At 42.3% G+C, this 17,550-nt stretch overlaps 2 protein-coding genes across 2 annotated transcripts in view; one reads left to right on the forward strand and one right to left on the reverse strand.

The window, feature by feature from the left end:
- The window catches only part of LOC110061278 (DNA polymerase theta-like), an 18,199-nt gene extending 5,924 nt beyond the window's left edge, over positions 1-12,275 (forward strand). The window contains exons 6-14 of the mRNA XM_089282594.1: positions 2,203-2,820; positions 3,840-4,055; positions 4,511-4,761; positions 4,918-5,073; positions 5,441-8,287; positions 8,444-8,591; positions 9,088-9,248; positions 9,922-10,101; positions 10,413-12,275. Of these exons, the coding sequence (XP_089138720.1) occupies positions 2,203-2,820; positions 3,840-4,055; positions 4,511-4,761; positions 4,918-5,073; positions 5,441-8,287; positions 8,444-8,591; positions 9,088-9,248; positions 9,922-10,101; positions 10,413-11,756 (5,921 nt within the window). The 3' untranslated portion in view covers positions 11,757-12,275. The remainder of the gene's footprint in view (positions 1-2,202; positions 2,821-3,839; positions 4,056-4,510; positions 4,762-4,917; positions 5,074-5,440; positions 8,288-8,443; positions 8,592-9,087; positions 9,249-9,921; positions 10,102-10,412) is intronic.
- A 1,269-nt stretch (positions 12,276-13,544) lies between these two features.
- On the reverse strand, positions 13,545-16,010 carry LOC110063030 (histamine H2 receptor-like). The gene has a single exon (XM_089282595.1). It carries the CDS (start codon positions 15,716-15,718, stop codon positions 14,732-14,734), a length of 987 nt encoding a protein of 328 aa, XP_089138721.1. The 5' UTR covers positions 15,719-16,010; the 3' UTR covers positions 13,545-14,731.
- Positions 16,011-17,550: the final 1,540 nt, after the last annotated feature.

A 17,550-nucleotide genomic window follows, 5' to 3' on the forward strand; every position in this document is an offset into this window, starting at 1 on the left:
TATTTACGCAATAGTGATAAACAAGATTCATTATATCCTCTTGACGGATCAGTGACGTGTGTGGTAGTAGCACAGACGCAACATTGCTCGTTTTGTAAAGTCTTTTATAAAGACCTCACTGAATGTTTATTGTACAATAAATTATTCCACGAGCGCGCGTTGGATGTGAGATGGAAGATAGCCAACGAGGTGCGTAGCGCCAAGTTGGCTATAATCATCTCTCATCCAGCAAGCGTGAGTGGAATAACTGTTTTATTAAAGACGACCCCAAATATAGAAAATTAAAATGATATGAAAATAAAAACGTCCCCAAAAAATTACCCATACACTTACCATGTACCATATTTGTAGAGCATGGTATAATGGCTCATATATCATGGTATAATGGCTCATATACCATGATGGCTAAGGCGATGAAAACTCTTTAATTGGATTATCCAGTGATCCCGTTTGTAATAATACGGGCTATTCGGCTTCTCGAATTTAAAATCTTCACTTACTCAATTGACTGGTGTGTCTTTAGGATCCGGGCTCCAGCCAGTATCCGTATGGTTTAGGTTGCTCCTTAAAATAGTAACGCGTCCCAATTTCGAATAACTGATTCTTCACTGTCAAAGCTTGGTCGGCGGGCAAGCTATCTCATCTTTTACAGTTACTAGAGAGTGAATGAACTTTTCAAACAGTAGGTTTAGATCTATGTATATTTCCCTGACGCTGTCGTGTTTCGTTTCTATGGTAATGGAGCACCAATGTGAATCAATGTCATTGCTTAAATTGGAAAGTTTACTGCGATGATCATTCTTCACTTTCATCTACAACCGCAGTTCAAATATGAATTATTTCATATATACTTCACATCATTTCATTCCTCACGGGAAGATATGAACTCAGTTAATTGACCTCGCTCCCAATGTGTGGCTTCATAGCTCAGTTGGTAGAGCATCGCACCGGTATCGCGGAGGTCACGGGTTCGAATCCCGTTGAAGCCCTGATTTTTTTCAGGCTTCTTCTTTCCGATTGCTTAAATTGGAAAATTTACTGCGATGATCATTCTTCACTTTCGTCAATCTAACCTACTTTTTGGAAATTTAGTTCAACTTCAAGTAAGTGTATGAAGCAGCGTCCCTGACCGAACTCAGATAGTGATGTGGACTTGAAATGGTGTGACTGAAAAAAAAAAACTATTTCAGCGTAACAAATAGTTGTTCGTATAGTGTGATCGTCCGGGTGAGTGTAGTTCTGAAAATAACTGTTGTTGGTGACTGACGTTTCGACAACCTTGGCGGAAGTTATCTTCAGAGTCAAGTGAACAGTGTCTGTCAGTCGATGATGTTATAAGTCTGGTCCGTTGAACGTGATTGGTCAGTTTAGCCATGATGGTATTGGCTGAAAGAAAGGCTCGTGAAAAGTTTGTCATCAGTTATTGGTGGGTTTCGATCCGTCTATTGTTAGTCAAATTGGTCGGTTTTGGGTCCGTCTATTGTTAGTCAAATTAAGTCGGTCTGTTAGAAGTGCGTTTGTCGGTTTCGTTTCCGTCACGGATAAGTCGTTTGTTAGGAGCCGGTAGTTGTTGACATCTGTTAAGGTGTCATCTATGCGTCTGTCCTCTAGTAGATCATAAGTAAGAACCAATCAAAATGCGAGAGCAATTCGACGCATAAATTATTATAGTTGCACTCGCCTATACAATAAAAGCCCGCGTATAAGAACCTAAAAGTTAAGAACTTTCCCTGTTAAGCACCCGTCACGTAAGAACCATCCTAGGTTAAAATCTCAATACAGGTTATTATTTTCCAAATATAGAGTTTTCAAATAATTATAATACAGAACATCACATGCGACACAAAAAGAGACAACAAAAACTAGCCAGAACACTGGCAGTGTTATAAGGCCACATTACTGTACTGTGAATGATTCAATATAAAGACCACAGCCATGAGTACAAGGTGATCTTTTAAACAAAAATTAAGAACCGGATTAAGAACCTAGGTAGCCTAATTTCACAGTAAACACCATTTATATAAGAACCTATGGAGGCTAACTTGAAAAAACCTAGGTTCTTATACGCGGGTTTTTAATGTACTTCAAGATAATCGTAGTTGTTATTTTGATGCTCTATTCTAAGCCTAGCCGGTCTAAAAAACTGAAAAATCCACTTTCACACTTTCACAATAACATATACTTTCACGTTCGACTTTACAGCAAGCGAAGAAACGACGCCAGCGATACAAATAGTCGGCATGAGCGCGACCTTACCCAACCTGGACATGCTCGCCAACTGGTTGTCCGCTGACTTGTACTTCACGGACCACAGGCCAGTCCCACTGAAGGAAATGGTCAAAGTAGGATCGGCACTCTATGACGCTAACATGGAGAAGATTCGAGAAATCAGTGCTGGAACCGTTAAAGGGGACGAAGATCACGTGATACCCCTGTGTAAGGAAACCATTGTTGACGGGCACTCGGTGTTAATCTTCTGTCCAACAAAAAACTGGTGTGAAAAACTAGCCGAGACCATCGCCAAGCATTTTGCAGAAATCGGAAACTTGGCTTTTCAGGAGGGGACCGACAACAATGTTCAGGGTGGTGGGTTTGTGAAGGCATCTGCGCTCGTCACGTTTGATTACGCCGCATTGAGGGAGGTCATAGAGCAGTTAAAACGCACCCAAGTAGGATTGGACTCGATGCTGGCACGTATGGTTCCACATGGAGTGGCATTTCATCACGCAGGGCTCACTTTTGATGAGAGGGACATTATAGAAGGAGCCTTTAGGCAGGGGTCCATTCGCGTACTTGTGGCGACCTCTACACTGTCTTCAGGTGGGGTTACCTCTCAGAGTTTTGTATTGGACGTAAAAGCACTTGTCAGGAGGTGTAAACGTTCTTTTGGGTTTAAGGTCCTTACATTTTGTATTTTCTTTCTTGTGGTACTGTTTATCATATTGTCCCATAGAGGGTGGTACAAAGTTGTAAATATGTAGATAAAAACTTTACTTAATGTGTAGCCATTCAAACGAAAGCTATTGAATACAACTCTCATGATGTGGTACTGATTATCATGCTGTCTCGTGGTACAAAGTTTTAAGTCTGTAGATTTAAACCTTAGTGTTTTGCCATTCAAATGAAAGCTATTGAACAGGTTAATTCCATTTGATGCTGTTAAAATTAAGCGATTAGATTATGAGCTCGAGATTTCTATCGCGTGATAGTTGACGAGGGTGCAGCCCGAGGCAACTATCACGCATAGAAATTGACAGCGTATAATCTAATTGTTTTAGTATAAATCTATTAGTTGTTCAAAACTTTGTCAAAATCCTCAAAATCCGTCATTTTGTTAACAAGGACGCACTGCTACGCTGCTCACTATCTATCACAGGATAGATAGTGAGTAGCGTAGCCAATCAGAGAACGGCATTCGTGCTAGAACGCTAGTAGATTTTTACTAAAATAATAATAGAAGTATACAGAGAGCTGTTGACTTTTGCTGACCATTCACGTGAATGCTGCTGAACTGTAAAACTTGCTTTCATGTTGTGAACTGTACTTTGGCATTATTTATACCAGGTTACATGAACAAAGGCCCTGTCCACACTACGCCAGAGAAATTTCAAAACGCAGCTTTATTTTTACGGTTTGGCCTACTGTCCACACTAATCCGCCATCACGAAAACACAAATCCAAAATGGCTGGTGATTGTTCCTCCGGCGAAGTGTGGACGGAAAATATTTGATGATGCGTTTTCTGAGTGAAAACGTCGTCTTCAAATTTCCCTGGCAATGGACGAGACCTAACTCCCCGCCACTTGAAAGTCTGAGGGGTTTTTCTTTCATCCTTTGCAGGAGTAAATCTTCCCGCTCGTCGTGTTATTATTCGCACGCCAATGTTTCATGGCAAGCTAGTGGATGCTCTGATCTACAAACAGATGGCTGGCCGCGCAGGCCGCAAAGGAGTCGATGCCCTGGGCGAGAGTGTACTGATGTGTAAACCCGCTGAACGACAAAAGGCGGCTTCGCTGTTGAATTCTCGACTGAAAGCCGTGCAAAGTTGTTTGCTGGGTAAAAATGCCATTTTACTTTTGAGCTTTATTGCCTTTCCACTTACAACTGTTGATTTCTCGCCGATGGCATTTCTTTTAGAATGAACCTTTTGAAATGTCGACGATCCTTTTGAACACCCCAAAACCTTACTATTTTTTTGTACAACTGGGAAAATTTACAATAACGTAAAGCTTCATCCAGCTGTAATTGCGATTAATGTGCTTTATGACGATCTATCAACTGAAGCATCAGTATTTAGAAAAAATGGTCTATCTCTCTTTGTCATTAGTTGCGCGGCGTTTTCTGTAGCTAAGCCTGCTCCAAACGCTGCAGATATCGCCTTTGAGCTTAATCAATAGCTGCCTGAAAATTGCCATGCCTAACCTCTCGAATTGCCCAAACACTTGCTTGAATTCACCTCAGAACTGGCTTCCTCGTTTTCTTTTTTGTTTGTTTTTTATCTTTAATCTCAGGTAAGGAAGACAATGGTGGAATCAAGCGTGCACTCCTTGAGGTCATCGCCAGCGGAGTGGTCACCAGGCCTCAGGATGTAGAGCGTTACTCGGCCTGCACATTCTTCGCCTCAGTCCCCGCGCGGCAAGACGTAAATGACACGGATGCCGTCATCAAGAAAACCGTGAAATTTCTGGTGGAAAACGAGTTTGTTCGTTTACAAAGATGCGATGATACGAAGACGGAAGAAAACAACGATGAAACGGAGGAGGTAAGATTAAAGAGGATAATCCTTAATTGAAGTAACTGCTACATAACTTGCAAAAAATTTTGAAAGCTAAACTTTGGGAAGTTTCCAACTTTCCATCGGTTACCTCCTTTTCCTTTCAGCTGATCGGTCAATTGTACTTTTGCGCCTTCATTTCAGGCAAAAGCAGATTATCAGAGATACGTACCCACTCAGCTTGGTTTGGCCACATTATCATCCGCTCTTTCTCCCGGTGAAGCTCTGGTTGTGTTTGCTGAGGTCCAGAAAGCGCGCAAGTGCTTCGTGCTCGAAAGTGAACTGCACATTATATACCAGGTCAGTGAATAACAGTTCTAATTCGATGAATTAGAATTATTTACGAGTTCTAAGATTCGATGAATCTTAGAACTCATAATTGACCAGGTGCCAGTCTTGAGTATATAGCTCTGTGGCAGAGCGTTGGAAGAAGTTGTTGTATAGCTGCGAAGGTGTCTTTCGTTTATTTTTTTATTATCTGCAATTTGTAGTTTAATTTATGTTTGAATATATTTGTTACACTGTAATCTACACTTCCATATTCTCGCAAGTCACACTATAACAGAGGTTATAATGATCAGATGTACTGTATCTTACAATGGTGCATCAATATTGATTACGATAATTTGTTCATATTTGTTCATTTTGGATTGCCCTCCCACGACAGGTGACACCAATCTACATACAAGATCAATGGCCCAGTATAGATTGGTACCAGTACCTGCGCATCTTTGAGCGTCTGCCTGCAAACATACGCCGTGTGGCAGACCTGGTAGGAGTAGAAGAAGGCTTTCTTGCCAGAGCTGTGCGAGGCCGCGTTCTAACGCGCACCGAGGAGCAGCGCCAATCCCTTGCCGTGCATCGCCGATTTTACGCGGCATTGGCTCTCCAAGATCTCGTACATGAAGTACCACTTAATGTAGTTGCCAGGCGGTACGGAGCAAACCGCGGAATGCTACAATCTTTACAAAGTTCTTCTGCAACGTTCGCGGGAATGGTGACGGTGTTCTGCGAGAAGCTCGGTTGGACCAACATAGAGATGCTTCTGTCGCAGTTCCAGAGCCGTTTATCTTTTGGCGTCGAGCGAGAGCTTTGTGACCTGGTACGAATATCGCTTTTAAATGCCGCGCGTGCGCGTATGCTGTACAACGCTGGCTACCACACCATCGCTTCCGTTGCAGCAGGGCCTCCGTCTGAAATCGAGAATATCTTGCACAACGCTGCGCCATTTGTCAGCGGACGCAAGCGAGGTCAGGAGACTGAGACCGAGGTACGTGAACGTAGCGAGGCACGGGTGATTTGGGTCGCAGGGAGGAGAGGGCTCACTGAAGGAGCGGCTGCAAAGCTCATTGTTGGTGAGGCAAAGCAACTGTTACAAGCTGATGTGGCGCAGCTCGGAATTCAGTGGAAACCGTCAGAGATTGGAGAAAATACTGAAGGTCAAGGCAGTCGAGATCAATTGAATTCTTCCGGCGTGATTGAAGGCAGTCCAAAGTCCCTCAGAGGGCAACCGGCTGAAACTTTACTAAGTGTCACTGGCTTAAAAATGGCGGAGAAAACAGAAGTAGTCATTGGTAAACCAATCTCAAAGTCAACTCCTCCTGCTTCTCTTGGTGGACAGACCATGGAAAACGGAACGATCAGGCACGGTGATGACCATCAGGAAATTGTTGGGCCAAGTTCACTAAGAAAGATGGAATCCATCGAGACGGGCGGAGATTTCTTGAATCTCCCTTCGCGACACCTAGATACAAGAGTGGATCGCCAAAAAAGTCAAGGAGAGGTCGGAAAAGAAGAGAAAATCGCATTTGTCTTCAAAAATAGAGACTGCCCCTCGACATCCGAGGAGGAACATTCCTCTAGATCCAGACATTCCAAACGCATGATGGCAGTCTCGAGTGATTCTACTTCCATTATTCCTTTAAGGAATGGGATTACAGATTTTCCTCGCTCAAGGAGCAAACGTCGTTCACCAATACCTGAGATGCCTGAGCCACAAGAAAAATTAAAGAGAAAGGAAACAGCGGCAGTGAACATCCCGGAAGTAAACATACCGGAAGTAAATATACATGAAGCGATTGTTCCGGAAGTAATCTTACCAAAAGTGTCGAAAGAGTCGAAAAACTCCTCCGCTGTGATGGAGGAGGTCTCAGCTGATTCTAAATTTTGCAACGAAACTCAGTCGGTTTCTCTGGAGTTGTACTCTGAGCCGTTTGAAGGTGAAGAACCTGCCGTGAAAGAAAAAACCGATAATTCCACTCATGGTGAGGGCAATGTCCTGCTCGATTCTCAGGCACTTGCTGCATGTAGCTTGAGTGACACCTGTCTTATGAAGTGTGACGTTATAGCTGAAGAGAAAGCCGATAAGTTAACGACGCACTCGCGTGCCGTGGCCGAGACAAATGAGCCATCTGGCAAGGACTGCGAAATTCTGCCCGATAAAGTAAACACAGTACAACCTGGTAGTTTGGTTACGCTTGAAAGTCAGGAGATAATCGGTGAATATGACACTCATCCACGCCCTCCAGCCACAGATGAATTTCATACGAACCACAGCTTGGAAATTCTGTCGTCATTCGCTTCTCCTGTTCTTCAGTCGCGGAAATGCTCCGTGGCAGATGACTTAGCCTCCGTAAGCACTGCGAATTCATTTTCGCTTCGTCTTTCGTCCAGCGATGGTTGCCTCGACTCTGATCTGTCCATGTTGGCCGTTGTTGAGTTAATGGAGAAAGAAGCTGATGCCAAAAGCCTGCAAAAAGAAACAGAGACCGAAGCATTACCTCGCGCGCCTGTGGTACGTCACAGTGAATCTGATTTTATTAAAATCAAGAGCTTGAAATCCACTTATTTACCCAGCCACAAAGATGAGAAATCGCCCAACAAGAAAATACCACGCAGTTCACCGACACATGGTGATGAAATTAAAGAAAATGAAATGCCAGATTCAGACATTGTCCCTTCCACACCCCCGAGAGAGAAACGGCCGTCCCAGGATGACTTTAAGACAAAAACGTCAGCCACTCCCTTGTCGACAAGAAAACGCTCGTCTCCTCGAAGGTCACCGTATTCCAATGCCCCGGATGAAGGACTTGTAATCATCGACGTTGCAGGACATGAGCAAGTTTTTGCAATGTTCCTTAAAGAATGGCGCAGTCAAACCCGCTTTTCGTTAGCTGTAGCTTGTGAGCGCTTCCTTGATGACGTCCCCAGAATAGGAGGACGATTCAGTAATGCGCCAACATCAGAAGGGACCCCGAGGGGCTTGAAGGTGGAAGGAGAGGATCTAATGGTGGTCGGAGTTGCGGTGAGCTGGAGCTATAACGACGCTTATTACGTTTCTCTCAAAGAGAATGCTCAGCCGTCGCCCCGTCAACCGGACGACAGTCAGGCTGAGTCAGCGGTTGATAGTAATCTGACCCTTGCTCGTCGTGTAAATGCACTGAAGAGTGTTATTCAGTCCTTGACAGAACGAGGCCGACTCATGGTTTGTTTTGATGTCAAAGAACACTTCAAGGTAAGGAGACGCAATTTCCTTTGATTTCAAATACACGCTTTAATCTTGAACTTCGTCAAACGTAGCCCCAGGTTTAGCCTCCTACCCAGACGTTCTTTGGGCTCGTCACGCAATCTTCCTCGTTATCTATTTTTTGAGGGTTTCTTTTTCTTTCAGACCTTTGCGAGATCTACCGGGATCTCTCTCAGTGGACCTGCGGAGGACCCCAAGGTAGCTAGTTGGCTCTTGGATCCAGGAGCAAAAGAAAAGAACCTTCATCAGCTTGTAGGAACGCACTTACCTGAGGAGGCACCTCTATTGGAAGGTTCGTTTGAACAAGTTTTTGTCTGTAGTAGCAAAGTAACAGTCCTCTTTGGCATCGTCGCCATGGCGAGGCTCTCAGCTGAGGCTGAGGTCCAAACAACAGTAATATTTTATTTTTTTTCGTGCCAGAATAGAAGATCACAACGCCAAATGGAATGGAGGTTTTACTAAGTAGCTACAAGGCCAATGACCGTCTCTATTTAGTTCTCATGTGATTAGGTGTAGGGCCCACTGTTTTGTTAAACGTGAACAGAGACCTTCGTCGAGAAAGGACTACCTCGCTCCTTCCGCCACTTTGTTTTGAACTCTTCTTTCAAGTAAACAAGTCATTGGCATGTTCAGCAATAGTTGAGCATTACGTTTGGAATTTTCAGGATACGGGTTGTTCACTTCTACTCGATGCATTTTGCTTTAATTATTTTTAAACGTGAGAATATGAAAAGGGACATTTGCCCAGACACCTACAACAGCTAATAATGGTACTCTCTTGCCCCCAGGTAGCGGTGGTGGACTGGGTACAGGAGGTCTGGCTCTAGCATACCAATGTCAGCAGAGCGGTCGAGTGAGGGCCTGTGTCGAGTCTGTCTTAGTTCTTTCTTTGATGAAAAAGCTGAGTCCTTTACTAGAGGCGGAGGATCTGATGTTGGCGTTTACTAAGGTTTCTTGTTCTCTTGCTATTTTCAGCCTGTATATAACTTTTTGAAGTTTAACCGTTAGAGTGGTTGCTGGTTTTGGCACTAGCATTTGGCACCATTGCCCTTTCTCTAAACATCAACTCTCAAACTGATTGTAACCAGACTTAAACTACGTGTTACAAAGGTTTTTTTGGAACTTTGAATATGGTGTAGAGTCTTAAGGTCAGAAAATTATTGTATGAGGTTGGTTTTACCAATATACATGCACCTTAAAATTCACTAGCGCCTGTCATGTCAAACCTTTGTTCACAGACTCGCCTTAAAATTTACTCTCCGGGTCGGTGAGGAATTTTCGTTAATTCCGAGGTTATTTGTTTGTTTTGTGAGTTTTTAAAAGAAAATTGTGTGTGTTTTGTTTTATTTTAAGCTTTCTATTATTAAATACAACTTACTCTCCAGTGGCAAGGGCAAATGTTTATGTCCAATCCTGTTCACTCGCTCGTTCAAGACAATTGCACTAAGCGAAATAATGTAATGAACCAACCAGACGTCGAAACTCCTGGCTGTTGGCCGCTTGAAGATAGGACATGTGTGGGTGGGATGAGTGGCGGGAGGGGAGAGAAGGAGGCGTACGCTTCGTAAAATGCTTTAAGTTACGTTGAGCATCATAGGTTTCGCCTGTTGTAACCGTTGTAGGTGGAGATGCCATCTGTGCTGTGCTTGGGTCGCATGGAGTTAAATGGCTTAGGGTTCTCAGACACAGAGAGTGAACATCTAAAGAATATCCTACAGGCCAAGCTACGCAGGCTGGAAGAGGAAGCATACCGACTGGCCAATCACAGTTTTTCACTGACCAGTCGAGAAGATGTGGCTCAGGTGTGAATAAACCTTAGTTCTCATTTATTTCTTCGTTTGATTAAAAACGGCCTGGAAGTTATACGGGCCGTGCGATCAGTTTTGGAAGCTTTCTGTGTCTGTAACACAAACATGTTTTACAACAAGCATTTGTTTAGGTGCTTACAATGAACCGATTAATTTTTTCATGCTTGCAGTTGATTGGCCATTTCCACCTATTGTCGTTCGTAAATTCTAACTCATGAAACTTGCTCTGACGAAGGGTTGATAAATTCTTAAGTGGCGACTTACGTTCATTTCATTAAAATCTTCCCCTCACTCCTCCCTTGTAGGTACTTTTTGTAGAGCTCAAACTGCCACACGACGGCAACTCGGAAGATGGCCTGGCTACTAAGCGCAAGACGCTAGGCGTGACTCGGCGTGGAACGTCACGTGGTACGAAGCATCTCAGCACCAACAAAGACGTGCTTGAAAGGCTCAAGCCGCTGCATCCGCTTCCTGGGCTGATCATAGAGTGGCGGCGGATCAACTCGGCCCTAACTAAGGTGGTGTTTCCATTACAGAAGGAAAAGTGTTTCAATCCGAGACTCAACATGCCACGGATTCACTCCATGAGCCAGACGCACACAGCGACTGGACGAGTATCATTCGCGGAGCCGAACTTGCAAAACGTCCCCAAAGATTTTGATATCACATTACCAACAACTATCGCCGAGAGTCCCCCTCCTGGAGTCTGGGACGAGAAGTCTTCCTCAAAGCGAGGCAGAAGAAGGCGGCAGAGCATGATGAATGTTAAGCCTGGGATGAATTCAACAGGAGTGGCTCCAAACTTTTCTGTGAGTATGCGGAACGCTTTTGTCCCGTTTAAGAATGGCGTGCTGCTTGCCGCTGACTATTCTCAGCTAGAACTGAGACTCATCGCCCACCTCGCCAACGATGCACGTCTGCGCAAGATTCTCAACGGGGGAGGTGACGTGTTCAGAATGGTCGCAGGCGAACTTTATCGAGCGCCCGCGGAGGCCATTAAAGATAACCAGCGACAGCACGCTAAACAGGTATGTTATGGGATCATATATGGTATTGGCGCCAAAGCGCTTGGAGAGCAGCTTGGATTGGCTGAAGAGGAAGCCGCCTTGTTCATTGACAAGTTCACGTCGTGCTTTGTTGGGGTGAAGAAGTATTTGAAAGAGACAGTCGAGCAGTGCAAGAAACAAGGCTTTGTGAAGACAGTTACCGGAAGAAAAAGATTCCTTCCGGGGATTAACTCACCAAACACGCATGCGCACAGTCAGGCAGCCAGACAAGCTGTTAACACCACGGTGCAAGGGTCAGCGGCAGATTTGGTGAAGACAGCCATGGTTAACATTGACAAGAGGTTAACTAAGGAGTTCCCATCGTGTGTTATGACGCATAGACATTCCCACCCGGATTTGCAGTCTAGTAGAAGCAAAATCCGGGGGAGACCTTCAAAGTACAATGTCCCACCACCTGTTGGAGGGTATTTTGTTTTGCAGCTTCATGATGAGCTTATATTTGAGGTTTCGGTGAACGAATTAAGAAGCGTGGCGCAGCTTGTTAAAACTGAAATGGAGGACGCCATGAAACTCTCCGTTGTTACACCTGTTAAAATGAAGGCTGGTCCTTCTTGGGGAAACATGGCAGAATTTGAATTATAAATCCCCGTATTGTTTCTAACCGAAAGCGATTCACAACAAAAATTATTAATCGACTGGAAAGAAATCATTTATAAGTTATTCGTCAAACGTTATTGAATGAATAGCAAGGGAAACAGGTTGTAAAAGGCGGACTTGTGCCCAGTGATTCCTCCGAGGGGTACAACGAGAAGCACTGGTAGCGTGTTTGAAAGGGTGAGCTAAGGTGGAGAAATGTCTGATTGAAGAGTTGACTTATTACTCGACCAGTTAGCGTATATATTAGGCTGTATACAATTATGTCCTACACTTTTTTAACTTCTTGACTATGAACAAATTGTTCTAATGTGTATAATGAATACAATCAAAGACAGCACTGAAAATTTATGAATATACGAACAGCTATTTATTTATTGTCAGAATGGGTTTCACGCAATTCAATAGAGAAGCATTACATGAACTTAACTTATTTGATCTGAAGAGTTTTTAATCAATGTCACAGTTATTTATTTCTCTTAAATAAAGAATTGAGAAAAACGTGTTCCTCAGTGGATACCTGCTTTATACATACATGAAGAGTGCCTTGGGTGCAAGACATTCTAACTTGCTTTAAAAGATTATCAAAGTAAAGAGTGAATCCCCCATATAGGTCCTCTAACTAAGGTAATCCCTCTTAAGTTATTTTTAGACATTGTACTCAGTTCTTCCGCAGATATTACTCGCGCGTTGCGTGGATGTTTTCGTGGAAGATCTGTTTATGTTTCGTTTCGTTTCGTTTCAAAGCAAAGGAAAACGTCCAACGCTGTGGGGATGTCTTTGATATTTTGATTACACGCAAAGAAGCTTCGGCTCTCGATATGTTTTAATACATTTCGAAACTTTAACTGGTCAGGAGTTTAAATAAGAGACGGATGTCCCCTACACAAACAATAACAACTGAAAGAACGGCAGAGAAATGAGTAGACAAACGAGTGCAAAGCAAACAAACGCCCAAACACAAGCTTTTAGTAGCAACCGAATAAACAGATGGTCGAAAGTGCAGGAAGACGCTCGCTCCCCAAGTAGCAAAAGCAGTTTAAGCAGCAACGGGTAACAACGATAAAGGCAACATCGATTAAAAAACGACTTAATATGCAACCTACGAATCTCGTGAGAATTTAGATTCATTCAGTTTGTCTATGCTGTCAGAAATATCCCAAACAGAATATGTAAGACAGCGTCAAAATTCGAAAAAGAAATTTTAAACATTGGCCGTCGTATTAATAGTTCATGTTCTCTCGAATATGCAGAATGTGGATATTTCAAGTTCTTGTTTTGTGACCTTTTGTAAAAAACGACAAAGAAGCGAACAAAGAATTATAACGCACGCTTACACAGCCATTGTATTATGCCGTTGATAATTAAACTCCCTAAAACCGAATAAAAGGCAAAATAATGAAAAGCCAAACGAGCACAAAACAAACGAAAGCCCAGCCGAACAGAAAAAAGCCGGTTGAGAGCGCAGAAAACATCTCCGCCATGAAACGAAATCAAAACATATAAAAAAATGGGTTCCCGCCATTTCGTCTTTGGTAGTTTCGAGAAAGTCGGTTCGGGTGTCCACGTATCGCGAGAGTAGCATCGTCGGAAGAACTGGGTACCATGTCTAGAAATAACTTAAGAGGGATTACCTTAGTTAGAGGACCTATATGGGAAATTCACTCTCTTACCTTGATGATCTCTTGCTTGCATAAGACATGTCAGATACAACGTATGCGTATGGTTTTGGATCAAAAAGTCTGCAATTAAGCTTCGATTTTTTTTTAATTAAAGCCGTACTTAAAGTAAGCTACAATGTAACACATCTGCTAAGAAAAATGCAGGACTGGCAAAAACTTTCTATAATGCTGTATTAGTCTTTATAACCAACATAGTTAGGTGTCCACAGTTATAATGTATATCAGTACGCTTGATGATTCGACACAGTAATAAAGTTCGTACTTTTTTTACTTTATACTTGACATGGGAACATAGACAGACAAGATTTTTTAGTAAAGACAGCTCCCACCCTAGTGCATGTTTTGATTTTCTTATCTATCATTATTTACTTTCATACGACGTCCACTGTACAACTGTAAAGAGCATAATTTTTTATTATTTTGTTCGGGGAGTTTATGTTAGCCAAGTAACAGTGACAGTAACTTTATTTGAGCGGTTTTCAATTGAGTGTCGTTAAACCAAAACTAAAGTAATCACTCTAGCCAGTCACAAAGGACACAGACAATCCAGTGAGCCAATCGAAACTCGAAGTAATTACAATAGGTGACGCGAAGCGCGGGAGAACGCATGCCAGCGAGTTGCGATTGGTTTTGATTTTACTTCTGATTGGATGAAAAAGTGGCGCGAGTTTTTAAGCCAATCGCCTAGTCTAGTAAATGCAAAACCAATTACTTTTCGACACTCGAATATAAACCACTCCATACAATTTGGCTGCAAGCCTTAGTAGCCCGCAGCTAGCAAAGGTATTCTGGGCGAGCTACTATTAGCTACTATTAGCTTACATCTGTTTGCCCTGCAGCTTTATGTGTTACCAAATGATAAGCCAATGTGCATAAAGAACGAAACCAGTTTTCTCCTAAAAGGGAAATTCAACATAACTTCAAAGATATGAGACATGTGTTTTATCGTTACAAAAATGTTACCAAATCACGCGACCAAAAATACCTCGAGATCGTCAACAACTTGTTACGTATTGCTGTGGATAAGACAACTTTCTTATCCTTATTATATCCGTTTTTTTACGTTACCACATTTATTTTCTTTCGCAATTGTTTGAAGATTGAAAGAAAGCGTTCGTTTTGGATTCGACATCTTGGTGACAACAGCCTAATAGCTATGACGTCACAGCTTTAGGCTTCGCACCAACATGCAGGCTAGCTAGGCCCTTTGTTATTGTTTTATTTTACTTATTAAGTAAGGATCAAGCTCCAAAAAAATATGGAGGCTTTAAATTTTGAATGTCATAGATTGATATGATTTGACATCTCGATACCAGTTTCTCTGCTACTGGCAATGGTGAAGGTTCTCAATGAACTTGCCCGAGAGCTGCGAAAACCTTCCTTGTCCAATCGAGAGTTTCGTTGACATCTGTTCCACAGCATTTTCAACGTTCTCCTAACGTCACGGTTGTAGATTGAATAGATAATAGGATTTAAGACCGGAGATAGAGACATTAAACCAAACGTAACCAGATCATATTCGAAGGACTGAGTTTTACATTGGCAAATCCTTGCAATCAAAAAAGACCCTCTTGGCAACCAGCAACACGTGAAACAGATTGTCACGCCGAGACAAGATCTGATCGCTTTGGTAAACTTTACCCGTTGGTTTCTCTTTGCAAACTTGTTCAATTTCCTCGCATTCTGTCCTTGAACTTTGGCAGCTCGAAAAATACGAACATAGGCGAAAACAATTCCAGCTGTTGCCAGCAACATAACGGAGAAGAGAAACGCGCTGAAAGCGCCGTCGAAATGTTTATAAGAAATTCGCAGCGACAGCATCCAAATGAGCCTCAGAAAATTCAAACCTGGCAGACTCCAAACCAAAACCAGAACTTTCCATATATTTTTGCCTGCCATCTTGCTGGGGTAATTAAGCGGATAGAGAATCGCTTGATAACGGTCGTACGTTAACGCGCAGATGCTTAGAAAAGACGATGATACCGTATAATCGACCACGGTAACCAACGGAGCGTGCCAAGGCGGTGCTGGAGAAACGACGAAGTGGAAAATTTTCCATGGTATCGCGACGAAGCCAACCAAAATATCAGCTACGGCCAAATTGACAAAAAACAAGTTGCTTTTGCTTCGAAGTCTTCTCTGTGTCCAGAATAATACGCAGATACCCGCGTTTAAAATGGCGATAGTCACGCTTATTGAGCCAAACCAACAGAGGATGAAAGGTGTAAACCAAGTACTACCATTAATTTTCTGTGAGGTTTCGTTCATTTTGTAAGCCGTAAATTGTGAGTATCTTTTTCTTTCTGTTACTGACTACTTCCAAAAAGACTCACTGAGATGTTATTCCATGAAAATGTTTCCGACCCGAAGGTTTGAAAGCATCTGCAGTATCCAAAGCATCTATAGAATTTACAGGTTTCTTTTTCCTGGTGCAAGCCAAATGCAGCAGAATCTGTAATAAAAGGCAAATCCCGCGACACAGTTCGTAAAAGCGTTTCTCAGCCAGTGACGTGCGTTGCATTAATTGATGCACGTGCGAAAGTCACACATGGTGTTAAAAGCTCATTTCAGTCCTGGCGTAATTTTTCATCTTCCAAGTAAACACCTAAGAAAACATATTAAAACATTCACTGAAGTAAAAAGAAATAAATGAATTAAAAATGCCAAGCCTGCTAACATTAAGGCAACTGTCATATAATTCATTGTGCGATCGTGGATCTCATCTCAGATGGTTTTGGCTCAAGGGAAAAATGGACTAAATAACAGGTTTTCTATATTGTGGGCGGGCTAATCAATTAACAGACTTTTAAATCATCCAATGTTTTCTTCTGCCAAATTAAAGAAATTCATAACGATCTCAATTGCATGACACCTGTCCTTCAAAAAAAAATGGTAATTAAGCAATTCCAACTAATTCACGACCTTCTAAATAAACGAACACCTCAAACGGTTTTGAATTTCCATAATTTGAAGCAGTATGGTTATATTCTAAGTTCGGAGTTAACATACTCAAAATTTCCGAATTAGGTAATGACAAAGAACACGGAAAATTAGCCGTGGGGGTTCACGTTCTCCCAGAAAAATAGAACTTGGTCATTTCTCTTTCTTTATTGACGATCTCTTTAGCGTCGCAGTTGTGGTTTGCTAATGATAAGCTTCCCGCTATTGTAGGCGTCGAATGTTTCCTTCTAATCTGAGTCCCAGTTTGACTTCTATAATTGATCCTGATTTGTCGAACCCACAAGGGGACCATGAATTGGTTGGAGAAATGGGGAGTTCGAGCGAAGTTTGGAATTCTCCTGCCTCAAACCGTATTGTACTGAAATGAGACTAATGAGGGTGCAACGTGATGTAGTCACTAAGCCAAAGTAAACTTTAATATTTGCTGCTGAAAAACACAATTGATGTTAACTGTAAATTATCACTTAAAATTAAAATTACGCAAGAACATTGGATTATATATTCTTAGCACATATTACGGCTTCTTATAAAGAAAGTTGGCCTGCAGCTGAAATTGCAATTTGTTTGCGTAACGTTTCATTTAAGTCTTTAATCAGTTTCATTCGTGCTGAAAATGCTCGTGATAATATGGTTTAACCATTGATGCACAATTTTCGTTGTTTCAATAAACACCCAAACTGACTGACGTGTTTATAAAGTGACTAATCGAAGGCTGTTTTTTTTTTTCCTTTTTTTCTTTTCTCTTTGTCACGATTTTCCACTACGCGAGATAATAAATACATGCACGAGTGTAAATTATCTGCATAGCCCTCGCATCTGTGTACAACAACAATTCTTCATAGTAAGATATGACAGATAGTAAGAGAGAGACATGTCGAAACAAAAATCGGGGATAAGTAGGTTAGTCCAGGTCAGAAGATACCAGTTCTCGTTTTCCCCCTTGGGGGGGGAGGGGGGGGGACTGGGAGGCTCACATATGAAAAGGTCGAGGATAATCGTCGTCTCACTTATTAGCGGTGCATGTAAATCACGGATTTTTGTCTCACTTAGGGTGTCCAGAAACGCTACTATTTTTAGCCGTCAACGTATCCTTTTGGGTTGTACTCGAAGAAATAATGAAAAAAAACGCTACCATGTCA

This window comes from Orbicella faveolata, unplaced genomic scaffold (assembly GCF_042242905.1).
Source record: "Orbicella faveolata isolate gen_17 unplaced genomic scaffold, um_ofav_v1 contig_12, whole genome shotgun sequence".
NCBI classification, from domain to species: Eukaryota; Metazoa; Cnidaria; class Anthozoa; order Scleractinia; family Merulinidae; genus Orbicella; species Orbicella faveolata.